Below are 19,265 nucleotides of genomic sequence, written 5' to 3' on the forward strand. Positions count from 1 at the left end.
GATGTATTAAGGCCCCCCCCACTAATTGTCGTATATGTGGGAGGGGGGGGGGTCCTCCCCCAGAAAATTTTTAATTTGTTTGATGTGATTTCCTGTATTTTGGTGCATTTTAGGGATGGCCAATACTAAATTCAATCAGATTCACAGCCTACATCCTGATTTGTTGATATTGAGGCAATGATTCCATGCAAAGGCTTGGGCTTCAGGGCCCCCTGACCCCTTGGGCACCTGGGCCTGGGCCCGGTAGGCCCGTGCAGTAATCCATCCCTGGGTGCGCACCTTCCTCTCGGACGCAAACTCCGCTTTTGCGCACCATCTCACTGATTCGGAATGGATAGCCCGTCTTGCTTATTTGTCATGCATATTCGACAAATTAAATACGCTCAACCTGTCACTACAAGGCCTCAACACTAACATCCTGACCCTCTCGGACAAAGTGAATGCTTTCACAAAGAAGTTGCAGCGTTGGGCAGTGCGTGCGGAGAGTGGGGATTTTAAGATGTTTTCGGAGCTGCATGACTTTTTGGAGGAGGATGACGTGAATGTCAATTCATTGAAAGCCTCCATCAAAGTTCACCTCCAAAGCCTCCTCGACAATATTTTCTGACGGAAAACGTGGAGAACTTTGATTGGATACGACAACCATTCACCAGCTGCTCTTCAAACGATCTGTCATCTGAGCTCAAAGATGCGCTGCTTGAGCTATCCAGTGGCCGAACCATACAGACATCGTTTGCCTCAAAAACACTGGATGAATTCAGGCTGTCTGTTGCCCAGGAATACCCCGGATTATCCAAGGCTGCCATGGACATTCTAACGCCTTTCGGGTCAACCTATCTGTGCGAGAAGACATTTTCGTCCCTGGCATATATAAAAAATAAATACAGATGTCGGCTTAGCACCGTGGAGGAAAATCTCTGTGTCGCCGTATGCAGCATTCCTCCTAGAATTAGCTTGCTATGTTCACGGAAGCAGGCCCACCCTTCCCATTGAAATTGTTAAATATAGTAGGCTAGGCCTAAACCAGAAAAGGGAAATAAAAGAAATATTGTATTGTTATCGCCATACATATAATTGATGTAACGTTGTAGGCCTAATGGTCTATGTGTGTGTGTGTGTGTGTGTGTGTGTGTGTGCGCGCCCGCTCCACGCACATAGCGTTCTGATCTGATATGGCGGCAGCTTAATCGTGATTGTTTAATTTTTCTCTGTTCTTGTTCATATGGAGTAAATTTTAGGGCTAAGGACTTAAAATGGGTTTTGGGAAAGTGGGGTCGCTAGACCTTTCCATACTTTTTTGTGGGGTCGCCAGACAAAAAGTTTAAGAAGCACTGATCTAGCCTGCAGTTTCCCCTCGTGTGTTAAAGTTTCAAATGAATACATTATCTCCTTGGGACAGGCCCGTTTGAGTCTTGGAAAATACTTTTCCATTTGCATCTGGATTGAGATGATTAGAACCTAGCAGTCAATTTGAATGCAACAGTTTTGAACTATTCGTGCAGCGTGCTAATGATACTAACCGGATTTAATAGCAATTTAGCAAGTCGTCTTCCACGATTGTGAATGTTGAATGTATTATGTGCATGCTGAAGAGGGATGCACCTGTTGAGACGGAGAGAGAGAGAGAGAGAGAGCACGGGTAAGGACTCAAGTCTGTGTTGAGGTAGGCCTACTTCTATCGCCTACTCTGGTAGAGTTGCACATACTAGCAACAATGCAAGATATATTTAGCCTTTTTATTTATGGCAGCCATGGCCTACTGGTTAGCGCTTCGGACTTGTAACCGGAGAGTTGCCGGTTCGAACCCCGACCAGTAGGCATGGCTGAAGTGCCCTTGAGCAAGGCACCTAACCCCTCACTGCTCCCCGAGCGCCGCTGTTGTTCCAGGCAGCTCACTGCGCCGGGATTAGTGTGTGCTTCACCTCACTGTGTGTGCAGAGTGTGTTTCACTAATTCACAGATTGGGATAAATGCAGAGACCAAATTTCCCTCACTGGATCAAAAGAGTATATATACACTTACTTATACGTAAGGCGGGAGGTGTGAGTTGCTTTTAATTATCGAATATTCTATCGAACATATTTTTTATTGATATCGATTACATGTCTATTGCGATACATATCGCTATCATTTTATCGCCCAGCCCTAGTGTGAACTCTGCAAACCCATGAAATACCAGGTTACAGGAACATTCCAGTCATCATGTACATGAAAATATGACAAAAGCATCTCCACTCTAAAGGGCTCTATGCTGTGATGCTTGGTCAGGGGTTTAGAAACAATAGGAGGCCACATAGTACCTATGTTCAGTCACATATATAAGGAAGGGTTAAACCAGCTAGGACAGTGCAGTGCCATCAGCTCAGTATTGAGGGAAACTCCTTAAACTACCATCATGGGCAGAGTAAGTATTTGAAAAAAAATAATAATAATTAGCATTTTCCCAATAGAGTATTTGGGGAAAATTTGATTTATACGATAATCACTATGATTTCAGATCATCTTCTACGAGGACAGGAACTTCCAGGGTCGCTCCTATGAGTGCATGAGCGACTGTGCTGACATGAGTTCCGTCCTCAGCCGCTGCCACTCCTGCAGGGTGGAGAGCGGTTGCTTCATGGTCTACGACCGTCCCAACTTCATGGGTAACCAGTACTTCATGAGGAGGGGCGAGTACTCCGACTACATGCGCATGATGGGCATGAGCGACTGCATCAGATCTTGCCGCATGATCCCCATGGTAAATAATTTTAGTAGTTAGTCATAAGCTATCAATATTGGTTTACTGTTATTTTGTTATTTTATTAGAACGCCAATGTCTCACTTCATGTCTGTCCTATACAGCACAGAGGACAGTTCAGAATGAGGATTTACGAGAGGGAGAACTACGGTGGTCAGATGATGGAGCTGATGGATGACTGTGACTCCATCATGGACCGCTACCGTATGTCCGACTGTCAGTCCTGCCATGTTATGGATGGCCACTGGCTCATGTATGAGCAGCCCCACTTCAGAGGCAGAATGATGTACATGAGGCCTGGCGAGTACAGAAGCTTCAGGGAGATGGGAATGAGCAACATGAGGTTCCAGAGCATGAGGCGCATCATGGATTCCTGTATGTAAAACTACAGAGAATGTACTGTTAAAAGGTTTGAATAAAACTTTTTGAAAATGTAAAAACAGACTTCTATAAACCTTCTTTTATTGTGAACTCTATGTGAAGAAAATGCAATTGATGTGCAATGCTCTATATATTAGAAAAGAAATATTGTAGATGTTTACCGGTAACTACTTCTATCTTTCTTGCCACCTCAGAGTACATTTCCTCTCCATCAAGGACCAATCAATCACTTTTTGTACTAAGGTTCCCCCTCGCATGAGCGGACAAGATTACATGGTTTAGTATTTCAGAGAGGCCCCCCTTGTAGAAACACACAATGGGCTACAATGGACACGAAAGGCTCTAATACGCTCACTTTTTTGGTGGAGCCAGGTGTGTTTGAACCTGCTGTTGAACCTGCTATTGTTAATGAAATTAGTGCCGGACACGGACCTGGTTGGGTATTGCACCTAGTGAATCAGCACGTTATGATAAAGAAGGATTTATGTGTGTGTTAAAATTGTATTACCTAATGGGCAAACAAGATATTCAGTGTCGGAGTGAAGATATAAGGAGCAAAATATAACAGAAGATGCCGTTACAACACAGTTAATGCTTCTCCGGAAAACAAACGAGTGTACAGAGCCTTTCCTGCAAGTAGCCCAAAGGACCTAAATTCCTGCACAGTTAATTGTATTTTCACAAAACTGACTTTGCCCTTTCATGTGTCATTGTCAACCTAATGCACACCTATGTTTTATCAGATGAGTTAAATATGTTTTTTGATTGGATAAAGCGAAATAAGTTGGTACTGAACATCTCAAAAACCAAATCAATTATCTTGGGATCGAGTCATAAACTGTCAACCACACCAAAGATGAGTATGAGTATGTACACACATCGTGGGACAGGTGGCTAAATCTTTAATTTTAAGTCACCTGGATTATTGTGCACCTGTATGGTCATCTGCAACCAAAGGTCAACTAAAGAAATTACAAACTGCACAGAACAGAGCGGCCAGGTTAGTATTGCATTGTCCCATAAGAACGAACATAAGTAGTATGCACCGTCGACTCTCTTGGTTAATGGTAGAGAATAGGCTGGACTCTCTTGGTTAATGGTAGAGAATAGGCTGGATTTCAACACAACTAAATTTTTCAGAAACATTGTCTTTTCTTCTCAACCCGTTTTCTTATACGACCAAATTGTTAGGTGTGATCAAGTTCATTCTCATTTGACTAGGTCCGCTGATGATGGCCAGTTGATGTTACCACGACCAAAATCAAATGCTTTAAAGAAAACAGTTATTTATCGTGCTATCAATCATTGGAATAATTGTCCACTGAACGTAAAATTAATGGCAAAGCATCTTTTAAATACCATCTGAGAATACATTATCTAAATTTGTGAGTAGGGATTAGACATTGGTTGGATTTACTGTATGAATGTAATAATGAATGAAATACTGTAATTTATTTTGAATATTTCTTGATGGTGTCTATAATGATGTCTACAATGTTTTACTGCTTTTGAATTGTCAGTGTTACAGTAGTTGATCCTTTCTTGTTGCAGACCCCAGGAAGACTAGCTTGTCCCTTTTTTGGTGACAGCTAATGGGGATCCTTTTAACAATAAACCTAATCTGTGTCACACGTACACAGATGTGTTGAACATGGGGTTAAAAAAACCATATGTGTGTGGCACCACACCAAGTAAAATTTACATTTTTAGTGAATATTCTAAATTTACAGTTCACTGATTTTAAAACTAGATGTACCATGTAGCAGTACATAATATGACAGCCTTGTGGTGCTGCATTTAATATCTGAAGAAAATAAAATCACACTTCTCAACTTCTCTCTCAACATCCCCTACTCCATTGTAAACCGCAACTCTTATATTACTCTTGGTTGTTGAAATGATCGTTGAAACTCAGTCATATTCTCTACAAGGTCAGAAACAAACTGACTAGTATAAGTAAGAATAAGTATACAGAATATACTCTTTTGATCCTGTGAGGGAAATTTGGTCTCTGCATTTATCCCATTCCGTGAATTAGTGAACACACTTACACACAGTAAGCACACAGTGAGGTGAAGCACACACTAATCCCGACACAGTGAGCTGTCTGCTACAGCGGCGCTCGGGGAGCAGTGAAGGGTTAGGTGCCTTGCTCAACCCTCCGGTTACAAGTCCGAAGCGCAAACCAGTAGGCCACGGCTGCCCAGACTAAGACAAGTCTGCAATAATGGATAAAGTATTCTTTGGTGACACCTAAATGTACATCTGTATATGCATTGTACACATAATTATATTACATACTACTTTGTAGTATGTCTAGATTTTTATCATAGTATGCCAGTGTGTGTGTGTGTAAACCTGTGTGTATACCTGTGTTGTGTGTGTGTGTACCTGTGTGTATGTGTGAGTGTGAGTGTGTGTGTGTGTGTACCTGAGTGAGTGAGTGAGTGAGTGAGTGTGTGTGTGTGTACCTGTGTGTATGCGTGTGCAGGGATGGATTACTGCACGGGCCTACCGGGCCCAGGGGCCCAAAGGGTCAGGGGGCCCTGAAGCCCAAGCCATTGCATGGAATCATTGCCTCAATATCAACAAATCAGGATATAGGCTATGAATGTGATTGAATTTAGCATTGGCCATCCCCAAAATGCACCAGAATACAGGAAATCACATCAAACGAATAAAAAAAAAATTCTGGGGGAGGACCCCCAAACCCCCATAATCCCACATATGCGACAATTAGTGGGGGGCCCTTAATACATCTGGGCCCAGGGGCCTGAAAGTTCGTAATCCGCCCGTGTGTGTGTGTGTGTGTGTGTACCTGTGTGCGTGTGTGTACCTGTTTGTATGTGTGTGTGTACCTGTGTGTATGTGTGTGTACCTGTGTGTATGACAAAATCTATATGATCATGCTGTGCTAGCACTAGCGGCGGTCATAATAGTAACCATGAATAAAAAAATCTAATGCTTACTGATTGTTCTTACTGATTGTTTCTGATTGGTTGAACCCATTCTAAGTCTGGTCTTCATAACCATATTTTTTGCCGAAAATATGTACACGCAATTTCACATTGAAATGACTGTCCTACCCACTACTGATGTAATATTGATTGATACAAACTAAAAAAATGCTGAATGCATTTAGGGGAAACATTGACCTAATGTACATTGAAATCGAATAAGCCTAATGGCAACAAGTCAAGATTGTGGTGACCAGAAAATGCATTACGCTAATATACTGACTTCCCTGTACACTAATACATTTTTGTCTGTAGAGACCCTCTCCTACAATACTTTGATTTGTCTTAAGGGACCCTCCCCACACTACCACCAAAATCTAATGCTATTTTGAGCCTTGTCAGTGGTAAATAGAGATTTGTTTTGACGTCAATCCATGCCCCTTGCTATAAGCCATTTCATTGTTAATGCAAAAAAACTACTCTGAATAATGTATTCTTGTTCTCAAACGAAAGTTTGAACTGGTTATCATCCATAAAACTAAACTGCACTGACTTCCTGTGAAACACAGAACTAATTTTAAAAATCTGCTTTTTGTCTACAAAGCTTTAAATGGCTTAGCACCCCAATATCTCTGTGCTCTTTTAAATCCTTACTGTCCTAGACTTCATCGATCATCTTCCCAGTGTCTTCTTTGTGCTCCTTCTGCTTTCCTTAAATCTAAAGGTGACAAGAGCTTTCTCTGTCTATGCTCCCCAGCTCTGGAATAGCCTTCCTTATGATGTTAAATCCTGCCCCATTATCAGTAGCTTTAAATCCAACCTAAAACCTCTTCTCCCTAGCTTTTAACAGTCCCTGACCCCTTCACCCTTCCCCCATTTTTTTTCCTCTGTTATTTTAACTCCTTGTCATTTTCTTTCATTTTTATGTTCATTAACTCATTAATATTACGTTTTTTCTTCCCATGCGTTGAGTGGCAAAAACGTAATATTACGTTTTTAGCTTTTTTTTTTTAATCACGAAACTAGACACTCTAACACACCTTATATGTGATTTTGGGAACTCTGTGATGAATGGAAATGACGATCGAAAACTCATGAAAACGCACAATCTGGACATTTTATCTGGACATTTTATCATAACTCGGTTGCCGCTTTGGGTCGAATCAGTGACGCATGCACGTCAGGTCAAAACCAGGCCATTTTCGTGGGTCTATCACTAGGTGGCAGTCTCGCCAGGTCTCGCTGATCACTTCCCGGAAAGTTTACACAAGTAAGTAACAGGCAACACTTCATATTTCATGAAAGACGTTATATCTCCATTTCTAGAAAAAAACAGCGATTTTGATGAAAACTAGCCACTGTATATTTCATCAAAGTATTGGTACTTTTACTTGAGTACAATATTTTCATACTTTTTCCACCTCTGCTCCTCTCTAATGTCTCCTCTCCTGCAGCTGTCAGGCAGTGTTTGTTCATGTGTTTTGGAGGAGCCATTTTATAGCAAGGCCAAAACGAAGGGACTGAGATTGTTTTGGATCCTGACATTTTTCTGTTATGTGTGTGACATTGCAGATATCCTTGATTATTCATACTGTACATTCATCAAAGACAAGACAAAAAAAAAAAGTTCCCTCCGGAAAAAGAAGCATTGATAGTTAAAACTTCTACTTGATGTCTTTTTTTTAACTGTTACATAAGGTCTTACTGATCTGTTCCAATCAAGTGATTATTCTTAATTTCACTGGAGATATCAGGACTGACAACCGTGAATTGGCATATTGCATTCTTGTACTCAGGTGTTGACCCAGAAGTATCATACTTAAAATAAATGCGAATGACAGTGCCTTCTATTTTTCTGTAAAGTCGTCTCAAGTATCTTTTAATTAACCAAAATCTTGATATCCAACACAAGGATAATTATGCCTTATTGATTTCCAAGTTGTAACAGCAACATACATTCACTGTGTGTATGTGATCCAATAGAGATCAGAATGTAAAAAAAAAGATGTTTTTAAAGGTCACAGGGAAAACACTATACGTCAGTCCAACACATATGCCTCTGTGATGTATTTCTACCTGCATCTCTGACGGGTCTATCCTCTTCTATCCTTTATTGTTCCCTTTGCCATCCTCTGCTGGTTCTGTCGGGGAAATGAATAAGCTTAGTTAAACACAACATTTATGTTAACAAAACTTCATACACTGTAGAAATATATTGATGTATGCTGTAATAAGCCACAGTGAAACATCCATAATTAAAGTCAACATATTTTTGGTATATTTTATACACTATGCAAAAATCTAGATTTGCCATTCAACTCCCAGTGTAATTAATGCTGAGAAACACAATCTGAGCATCACTATATCAAAACTAGATGTATCACAAAAGATGTATCACAAAAAAACTCTTCCAAACAAGCACACAAGTCCTCTCCATATCCTTACTCCTGCAACTCTTTGTTTCGGTCATTCACTGATTGTTTGGTAAAGCAATACAACAACATAGACAGTACGAACAGCTTAAACTGCAAAACAGAAATTAATGCACTTACATGTCCGTTTTACAACCTCGACCGTGCATTAATTTCTGTGAACAGACCACCGTGTCGTCCATTATCCCTTACGTAATTTGAGTCCATTATCCCACTTATTCCACTGATGCCACTTGCGTTGTGCTCATTTCCTGTTACAATTTAAATGTTTTAATCGCTAAAACTGGTCTTGTTTGTAGAACTACTTTCTCCTGACACATATCAACTAATTTCTCAACTTGCAGGACAAACTGCCGTTACTAGTTCTAAATGGATGGTTGCTACGGCCAAAGGCCAGTCGTTAGTTCTATCTCTCCCGTTGTCAAGCGGGCGTATCCCAAGATTCTGATGAACTTTGGCTTTGAAACATCGCTATTTTACTTAGCCTGCTGTCATCCATCTAGCTAAAAGCCACCTCCGTCATATGCTACAATGTTGCCATGTTCTGAACGTCTGCATTTTACAGCTCGGATGCAACGTGACAAATTCATTTAAACTTAAACGAGTTTGGCGAATTAATGTACAAGTGTGATACGGACAAAAAAATGGATCTACTTCATAGGTGAGCAAATAACATACGGTTAGTGGTTGTTCTAAATTACGTAGGACAATGGGAAATTCAACCAAGCAGTGGAATAATATAGTGCGGTGTATCCCCTCCCCCTCCCCCTGACTCAAGGTTGCCAACCCAGATGCCGATACTGACTTTGTGATAAGTAGATAGGTGGAGGGTGGCGCATCAGGCCAAAACACAACATGACATGAAAAAACACAACAACAGTTGAGGGCTGCAACTTCACTTTTTAAATGACAATATCCTGGCTGGACTACTGTTGTCAGTGATATAAGTATTTGAAATTAACATGATTTCTTAATGTCTAGTGACCAGTGTTTGGAATAACGCCGTTTAAAAGAACAGCGTTAGGTAACAACGTTATTTTTTCAGTAACGGGGTAATCTAACTAATTACTTTCCCTGTCGTTACAACGCCGTTAACGTTACTGGACGTTAAATGCGGTGCGTTACTATGCATTGATTGAATAAACTGTGTAATCCGAACGCACCCCTGGCTCACAGCTAGTGAGGAGGAGGGTTAATAGTGACGTAAGCGATTATGATTGGCTAAGGCAGAGTCATGTTTCATGGAAGCCAATCAGAGCCAGTGTTTTTACACACTTGCAGGGCTCTCAAGTTTTGAGGACAGGCAAGAGTGACATTCCCCGTCGACAATCACCCCCCCCCCCCCCCCCCCCCCAACACACACTGGCATGGGAGTCGAGCGCTCTAACCACTGAGCTAAAAGCCCAGGCTTCCAACTCAGCGGTTAGAAGCGTTCTTAAGGTTAGGGGTGTGAGGATTTACACGCACAACTAGCATCACCAGCTAGCATACACCAGCCCCAGGTCAGTTACCAGTTGATCCAATATAAGTTTTGCAGAAATATAGCCCGTCTTACTGTATACACACCAATTGAATTGAAATAGAAATTGTAAAGACTTGTATTTTTTGTAATTATTCCATATTTAGTGTAGTCATATCAGAACCTGAAGTAGCCTACAATCCAAATGCAAGCATGAAACTTCAGAGTATTACCTTTCATTTGAGGCCAAGATTATGCTTATGTGGGGTTCATATGCAGTAAGCATTTGATTGCCAGTATGCATTGTGGATAACCCAAAGTCCTATGGGGAGTTTTCATAAGGCATTTTACCAAATGCATGAGCATACCTTGGCAAATAATGGTCTAAAGTACTCATGCTGTCATTCTATATTGATCTACTTTTGCACACAGCATGACAAGACCTAATGCTAGGACTCAAGTCATATCAAGTCAAGACCTAGAGGGCTAAAATGTGGTCAGTTCAAAGATGCTTGTTATCCGGTAGAAAAATAAAAGAATAATCTAGCCTTTGTGACAGTACATCACACAGTTATTCTAATTGTTTTCCAACAGTGTCTCAGCTTTCCAAAAGAGAGCAGACGTTTGATTATTGGCTAAAGTATGTAGGAGCAATGCCCTCCTCCTAAGTCAAAATGGGGCAAAAGTATAATTTATAATTGCTCAGATTTGCAAAAGAAATGATTTGACACATGGCACTGACAATTCAATAATGGGCCTTTTCACCACCTCTGAGCATCCACTAACCTGGACCTTTTAGGGGGCTTTCCTCTCAGGGTGAATGAGAGGATGCTTAATTGCTTTTTACCCGACATTTTTGAATACAGATGCAATGATTAATGCATCCATGGCCAGGATATAATTATATAATATGACGTGATTTTAAAAGTGACCTATAACAATAGGCTATGCAATACACGTTAATTTGTTTAGTGCTAATAAAATGATTAAGCCTATTTGGAGAGAGAGATGTTTAGAATGTGACAATATGTCAGTCATCGTGTGAACGAAAGTATGACTAGGCATAGGCTACTTGTTCTGAGCAAGTGTTGTCAATGAACAGGCTGTGAAACTGTTGGCCAAGTTACAGACAGTCATGAACAACTGATGCTAATTATCTGGGAAGCATTCTCTATAGCAGCAGTCACGTTGTCATTGTTTGTGTCAAACAAGTTGTGGATTTGTTGTAATATTAAAAGATGACTTACTCTGTGCTGAAACCATGAACTGATGCTCGAAGCTCCAAGGTGAACGAAACTTGGAAGAAGTAGGTAACATGTTCACGTTCAACAATTCCAGGATACACGTTTTTCATTGGTTGTTGCGTTAAATCTTACCCAGATACAATACAGTTATTTTCTGGTTCGCTATTGTGTAGCCCCTCTCATTATTTTTGATTGGCTGATAAGTGACAGGCTCAACTCCAGGGGAGACGCGCTTGATTCCTGCCGGTTCCATAGTGAGAGCGGCGCGGCCAGAGACATTTTGGGCGCTGCCGCAGCATATTAAATATATAAATAGTTTTTCTGCGTGAGAAATACAATGTGTGGCGGGAGAGCGGGAGAGCAAAGTTCTCCAAGCAGGAAAAGCTAGATCTTTCTGCCTCACAACAAAAACCTATGACACAGGCTGAAGTCAACCGTAGGTCTGTCGATGTGCAATATCTTGAATTTCCCCTTGGGGATCATTAAAGTATCTATCTATCTATCTATCTATCTATCTATCTATCTATCTATCTATCTAATAAATATCGAAAGTTATGTAGCCTACAAATACCTGCCTGTTCTACTCATTACAACTGGCTGCTCAAAAAATCCAAATTCTATGACAACTTTTTTTTTTTTAACAGTAACGCAAATAGTTACTTTCCCTGGTAACGAGTTACTCTTATCATGGAGTAATTCAGTTACTAACTCAATTACTTTTTGGAACAAGTGAGTAACTATAACTAATTACTTTTTTTAAAGTAACGCAGTCAGCTGAAGTTGACAGAGAATGTCTGCCTGTGTGGAGCTGGGCGGTTTTGCGATCGGTCTATTATTGCTCTTTTTATTTTCCTGCAAATTTAATAGTGTGCGAGGGATGGATTCAAGGGGAACACTCCTCTTTGGGGCCGCCATCAAATGGAGAGCACACAGAGATGTTGAGAGACGACTTATTAGGGATATGCATAGAGAAAGCTTTGCTTCCCAGTGTTGTAGTGCGGAAAGTGTAGTGGAAGGACAGACTGGATGTAGGGAAAGACTAGGTGAGACAGTTTTGGAGAATAGACAGTGACATAGAGGAGAGAGAGGAGAAGTCTGTTAGAAGACATTGTTGTGGACACATCACATTTTGACGAGCAGTCCTTTAGGATGGATCTGCCTGAGGAAGAGACTGACTCAGACCAAGATTCAGATGAGATAGTGGATCAGTCATGTGACCTAGGTGACAGTCTCAGTAACTGGGCATTAACATTTGGAGCTTCCCTAGTGGCTCTCACAGATCTTCTCGGCCTGTTGAGGTTTCATCATCATCATCTCCCTAAGGATTAAGGTTGGGCACTGAAACACGGTTCTAATATGACACCGGTGCCGACGCAAACGGTAGTAACTGCATTGAATAACAATGTGGATTTCGGTGCCTCATTTCGGTGCTTAAATAGCTTCTTCTTTTTTTTTTTTTTTTAATACGAGGCATCACTGCATGTCATGCGCCATCTCTAAGGTCTTGCTCTGATAGCAACACATCCAGATCACATCCAGATACAGTTAGCCAACATAAACACTGGATGAACCAGAGGGGTGCACCACATAGGCGAGTGGACAATGTTTGACAGCTTGCGTGAGCCCAAGTAGCTTACTTTAAAGCGATATCGCGAGCTCCTGTCAATCTAGCAGTGGGCCTAACTACACACAAGCAAAAAGCTATAAAACAACATCAACAGTAGCCTATGTTACACAATATCCTTGCTAATGCGCTAACTGCCATTTATTTTAAATGTCATCAGCAAAGTTGTAAGGTGAAAACTTTATTTCACGCGTGTTCTAAACAACATAATGGCATGATCTTAATCTTTCATTACATTATTACATTACATTACATTTAGCAGACACTTCTTGACCAAAGTGACTTACATATGTCAGCTATATTACAAGGGATCACATTGTCCCCGGAGCAACTTGGGGTTAAGTGCCTTGCTCAAGGGCACAACGGTGGAAGCCGGGAATTGAACCGACAACTTTCAGGCTACTGCACGCTAGCCCAGCTCCTTAACCACTACACTACACCTTTCATGTGCATGAGGCCCATATAGCATCACAATGAATATGAAGATCATGTTAAAAGTTAGCTGGCAAAAACATAAATATGTAGGTTACATACCTGATGTCACTGAGCTGTCAAAGAGGCTACGAAACCATCTCCATATGTTATCGCTAATTAAACTCAGCTGACTGGTGTTAGCGCCTAGCCATAGTTGCTGTTAAAATGCCTACTAGGCTAGCGCTGGGAATCTAAACACTTAAACACCAACATGTAGCCTAACATGTTCAAAACTATTTTGTTATGGGTTATGACATGACATTTCTTGAAGCATTACTTTACTGTTGAAGACAACTTTGGTGTCTAGCGGCAAAATCTGGGTGGTCATACAATAATTATACAATATACCTGCGTTATACTGTATGGCTATTTTGCAAAAACTTATTTTGAATTTGGTGATTTATTTTGTTTATGCTTTTTTTATGATCTTCTGAATGTTAACGGGTAAATAAATCTATATTATTTTTGTACAACATTTCTGCGTTTTTTATCCCCCACCTTCACCACAGACGTCCAGTGTGCCTACATCCCAAAACATAGGGTGACCACTACAGTTGCCAACACATACCAAGTGTCAGGTAGAATACCCACCTAAAGAGCCTAAAAAGTAAGCATTTTGTCACATGGAAACAGACTGAAAGCAGTTTACACACTAAAGGCTTCAATAGTGTGTGCTGGGTCAGGCTTTTACACACAAAGGGGGGCACACAGTCTTTGAGCTTTAGTCAGGTATATAAGTAGGGTTAACCATTGCTGGTCAGTACAGGACTACCACCAACTAACTCCTAACCATGACCATGGGAAAAGTAAGTGATCTGAAACACATCATGTATGTTAATTAATTCGCTATATTGGAAAGCTACTGACCTGGACAATTTTCTATTTTAGATCATCTTTTACGAGGAGAGGAACTTCCAGGGGCGCTCCTATGAGTGCATGAATGACTGCCCTGACATGTCTTCCTACCTCAGCCGCTGCCACTCCTGCAGGGTGGAGAGCGGCTGCTTCATGATCTATGACCGTCCCAACTTCATGGGTAACCAGTACTTCATGAGGAGGGGCGAGTATGCTGACTACATGCGTATGATGAGCATGAGCGACTGCATCAGATCTTGCCGCAACATCCCCATGGTAATAGCCACTATTTGCAATTAATTTGCTATTAATGATCACTGATATTGCTTTGTTGAACAAACTTTGTAACATATTTTCCCATGGACATAATGTTTTTCCCATATTATCCCTCTCTAATACAGCACAGAGGATCTTACAGAATGAGGATCTACGAGAGGGAGAACTTCGGAGGCATGATGAACGAGCTGATGGATGACTGTGACTCCATCATGGACCGCTACCGTATGTCTGACTGCATGTCCTGCAATGTTATGGATGGCCATTGGCTTATGTATGAGCAGCCCCACTTCAGAGGCAGAATGATGTACATGAGGCCTGGCGAGTACAGAAGCTTCAGGGACATGGGATTCAGATGTATGAGCATGAAGCGTATCATGGATTCATGCTATTAAAAAGCAACTGCCTGTAATATTTGAGAATGTTAATTAAAATAATTTGAAGATAAATTGCTTATTTGAAGTACAGTTTTTTTGTGTCCATGATGTTTGAATGGATTATAAAAAGAAAATAATTTTCATCCATCTGGGAGAAGCAGAAAAAGCAGTGGTATTTCCAAGAATCCAGCCAAGCCAAGCAAGCCTAAAGCCCCGTTCACCTATAAAGCGATTCACTCATTACCTCTCACTCATCGCCTCAAAAGTAGACATTTTTACTTTGGAACACAACATTTTACATCACCAGTAGGTATTTTGATGAATTACATCAAGGATGTAGGATTGTTACTCAACGTTCTGTAGGCCAAAATCAAAACATTGGTGAAGATTCTCAAGACTACCAGACGCGAGCCTCTTCTAGGTTGCCAGATGTAATGCAGACTTGGCTAACGTTAATTGACCTGCAGCTGCTTTAACGTTTCTCCAACCATGACCCAGCTACACATTACGGAAACAGTGAAAACAAAAAATACCTCTCTAACCAACGTAACATATTTAGCTGAAGTTAGCGATGCAGATGATATTTAACCTAGGCTACCTGTCGTGGAGAAATATGGCCAGCTCTGCGTCAGACTTGATATTCTTCGTTTGACGAAGACGTCACCATCTCAGGAAGCTCCTCTGATGTCCACTTAATTTGTTTCTTGTTTTAATTTTGAAAATTTGCCTGCCTCTCGTAGGCTACTCGTTCATGACTACAACTGACAGCTGTTGACAGTTGGCCTTTGCTAATTTGGCAACCAAATAGGAGGACGCGCCAGCCCATTATTAATACACTATTCTAAAATGAATCGTTCAAAACATAAACAAAAATTCCAATCCCCGTAATCCAGATCCCCGTAACTCTTTTTTTTCACAGGTTTTACAGGGTTTTACGGGTTATAGTAATGTTGTCAAATAAGCCATTACTTCAATTAATCGTGTTTCCTTACTCTCTGATGACATATGGTGATAATTATGACCGCCGCTAGCAAAGCGGTCATATAGGGATTGTCAAAGTTTTCCCCTTTTTTTGGTCAACGATACCCGGGACACCGAACCACCGGGGCACATGAAATTTGGTGGGTATGTAGCCCCACTAGACTTTTACGGAAAAATTTTGTTTCGTCCCCGGGGGCCACTCCCCCCCCCCGTGCTGGGCCCCCCGAACCGCAAAAAAAGCAGTTTTTCCTAAATAACTACCTGAACCGTGGCACTGAGGATGAAGAATCTTTTATGGTATGTTGGTCTCAAGGGCCCACATCAACCTGGCCCATAATCACTCATTTGTGATTTGCACCCACCCGGTAAAAAATGCAAATGCAATATTATTCTGCTTTAATCGCCCCTATCTTCAGTTAAGATGTTCAGAACTGCACCAAATTTTATGTGTATGATTGACCTGGCATTCTCTGGGGGTATGCCAAGTTTCGTAGAATTTCATCCATGGGGGGGTCTAAAAAAAATTAGGTTATGTGTACATTTAGTGACTGTACACTCATTGGCCTGTAGATGGCGGTGCACACATATACACATGCACACACACACAGGCACCCACATACTATCGGTATTAGAACGGCCGATACATAATTTCAGTAGGATTAAAAGAAAGCCAAATATTCATCATCATCATCATCATCATCATGGCTGCATTTCCAGTATTGGCGATAAGTAGTCGTTTGTCCACTAGATGGCGCATCGTTGCAGTGAGACGTAATTTTGTTGGAAGTTAAAAGTGGGTTGGAAAAACAACGGACGCTTCCTACAGGACCGCAGAGATAGGACGATGTTCACATGAAATGTAATTCCCATTTGTTCTTGAAGCTGAAATAAATCTGAGGATGTTTATCGGACATGCTTGGTTTTTACTGCAGGTACGTTAATCTTATAATATCAATAAGGACCTAGGTAATGTTACCGTTAGCGTTGGTTGAGTGATGGAGGCCAATTTGATTGATTGCATTTGTAGAAAACTATAAATGCGGTTATACCAAGCAAATTGATAGCAGCACTGTAATTGTATCTTTCGACTGTCATTTGTTGCACGTGCTACAAAAATCATTCTGTGCAATGGAAGATGTACCAACGTTACACCGGTCTGATACAGTTTTGCGTGCGTGCAGGGTGTGAGAGGGGAATCGATGTGCTTTGATTCCAGCTTGGTAGTTGTATTAAAAAGCACGTGTGTGTGTGTGAAGTATCCAAACAATTACACCTTCATTTCATTATGGCTGCTTTAGCAACACACCTTAAGCTACTGTGTAGTGGGTCCCATTTAGAAGTGGCTACTTCATTCGCGCTTTCCTTGACTCATGGAGCTGCGTGAATTTTATTACAACTTCTCGCCACAATATGACAGTTTAAGTTTATTTGTGTCGCCAGCATAGCCTATTGACAATTTATGTTGTAAATGCCTACCTTATAAGCCTACCTGTAGCTTAGGGAAGCTAACAGCTTTCTATTAGGATCTAGTTTGTTAGTTACAGTTTTGTCATAACTCCCTGATGCATTTTTGCATTTAGAATAGCCAGAGCGTGGATATCTCAATCGGAAAATGAAACAATATCGGGTGCCTATGGACTAGGCTGGGTGAACCCAGCCTGATCTGCCCGCTATTTATTTTTTTGATTTCTTAAAAGATTGAGCTTGGTCTGGTGAAAGCCAGACTAGCCATGGACCTCAGTTACACAATGCAAGGGAACATGAATCAGCCTATATTTGCACGAACAATAACGGACAACAGCTCTTCAACTTTGGCTCGTTAAATTGTGTATGAACAGTCCAGCGACGCATTTCATCAAGGCCCATTTGGACATGTCAGTTATTTGCACCACTGGTTAGATGTAAAACAGCATTTCGTTTCAGACTACTGTTACTTAATTTGTGCATTGACAATAAAGTATCACATGAACTAAAGATGACTAAAATCTTATGTAGAAGAAGAAACATTCACAAAAAATCCATCCATCCAAAAATTACCTTTGTTTTTGATAGCTGTTGAAAACGGCATGGAACTGACAGAGATGTTTTTGTTTATAAATAAATAAATAACATTATGCTGATACCTTTTGCTTTTCCCAAATACAATGTAGCCTACAGGTGTAAGTGACCTTTCATCAATCTAATTGCAATGGATGAACTGTGATGAACTGCCCTACTTGTGATTGTTTAGAGATTTTAAAGGTTTTATAACAATGCTACATCTTCTTTTCTACAATCTATTCACCTTTTCAGCACCAGTAGGCTACTTTCTGTGCAGCCGCACACACACACACTCAGGCATGCCAAACAAGCATACACAAAAGTTTCAAGAGTGGGGGATGGAGTAAAAGATGGAGACAAATTGAAGTGTGCTTTATTTTCGCGGAACGGATGTACAGGACTGAGCGGCGGTCATATTTTGTACCGCTATGCGGTACATCTAGTTTTTGGAATGGTTGCAATTTATTTTCCATTATTTCCTACATACTGGTCCTTTAATTGTTAAAGATTTTGCAATGTGTAGTCGTCATAGTCGTTTTTTAAATTGTCCTTAAAATAGTTGAGAGAATTGCTTTCAAACTTAAACTGTTTACAATGTTGTTAGTCGCTTTGGTTAAAAATGTGTCAGCCAAATGTAATGTAATGTATTGTAAACTTGCAGACAGCACCAGAAAAAGACTAAACTATACAATTTGTTAATAATTATATAAACAAATATAGCATAAAATACACAAAGACCAAAACAAATTGTGCATTGAGGCTAATGTTGCCAGTTGCAGAGAGGGCCCAATAGCCAATTTCACCCCACCACCTCTGTGTCGGGTTGAATGGCTAAATAGCCCATGGAACAAAAAAATTCCTCAGTCTTTCAGTTAAGCTTGACAGAGACAGGAGTATGCCACTAAACATGCTTCTCAGCCTGGTCAATGTAGTATGTAATGGGTTGCTATTGACCATTTACTGAGGCATTATGATGTGCAAAATGCATTGTGCATGGAAAAGTTCAAAGAATTTCAGGTGAATATCAGAAGGCAACTGCAAGATCCACGGTGTCTTGCTGTGACTGCTTTGAGACGAAACATAGTGTACTCTAAGTGTGAGTGCATTGCCTTCTTTATCGAGCCAACAATTCCCTGCGATGGAGGAAGCCTTTGAAAGGAAGTTAAAGTATGCATAACTAGTAGCAGAAGCAAAGTAACAAAACTGGCAATCACACACAAGACCAGTGGTGATAGGTGCTAGAGGTTCGCTGGTCACTGAAAGGAGCTGTGAAGGAGTTGTCTGAGACTAGTGAAAGGCAAGCCAATGGCAATGGTGTCTTTGGTTGTGACATGTCTTAACCCATCATGAGTGTGGAGGGGTTTGAATTCAGGACAGCAGATCTGCCTTGAGCCTTCTGGAGGCATGGGCCTAATTCAATGAAAC

The 19,265-nt window shown here is 40.9% G+C and overlaps 2 protein-coding genes across 3 annotated transcripts in view; one reads left to right on the plus strand and one right to left on the minus strand.

Annotated features, from left to right (window-relative positions):
- The window catches only part of LOC121700683 (gamma-crystallin M2-like), a 222,207-nt gene that overhangs the window by 103,974 nt on the left and 98,968 nt on the right, over positions 1 to 19,265 (minus strand). For both annotated transcript variants that reach the window (XM_042083845.1, XM_042083834.1), the window contains one exon: positions 8,155 to 8,219. In XM_042083845.1, coding sequence (XP_041939779.1) covers positions 8,155 to 8,160 — 6 coding nt within the window. In that variant the 5' untranslated portion in view covers positions 8,161 to 8,219. The remainder of the gene's footprint in view (positions 1 to 8,154; positions 8,220 to 19,265) is intronic.
- LOC121700651 (gamma-crystallin M3-like) lies at positions 2,346 to 3,131 on the plus strand. The gene is made up of 3 exons (XM_042083774.1): positions 2,346 to 2,404; positions 2,498 to 2,740; positions 2,845 to 3,131. Exons 1-3 carry the CDS (start codon positions 2,396 to 2,398, stop codon positions 3,121 to 3,123), a joined length of 531 nt encoding a protein of 176 aa, XP_041939708.1. The 5' UTR covers positions 2,346 to 2,395; the 3' UTR covers positions 3,124 to 3,131.

The sequence above is a fragment of the Alosa sapidissima genome, chromosome 2 (assembly GCF_018492685.1).
Source record: "Alosa sapidissima isolate fAloSap1 chromosome 2, fAloSap1.pri, whole genome shotgun sequence".
Classification (NCBI taxonomy): Eukaryota; Metazoa; Chordata; class Actinopteri; order Clupeiformes; family Clupeidae; genus Alosa; species Alosa sapidissima.

Bases quoted from the DNA above. Each gene is read 5' to 3' on its own strand.
- LOC121700651 (XM_042083774.1), top strand. The intron at 2,741-2,844 runs GTAAATAATTTT...TGTCCTATACAG, and splicing joins CTTGCCGCATGATCCCCATG to CACAGAGGACAGTTCAGAAT.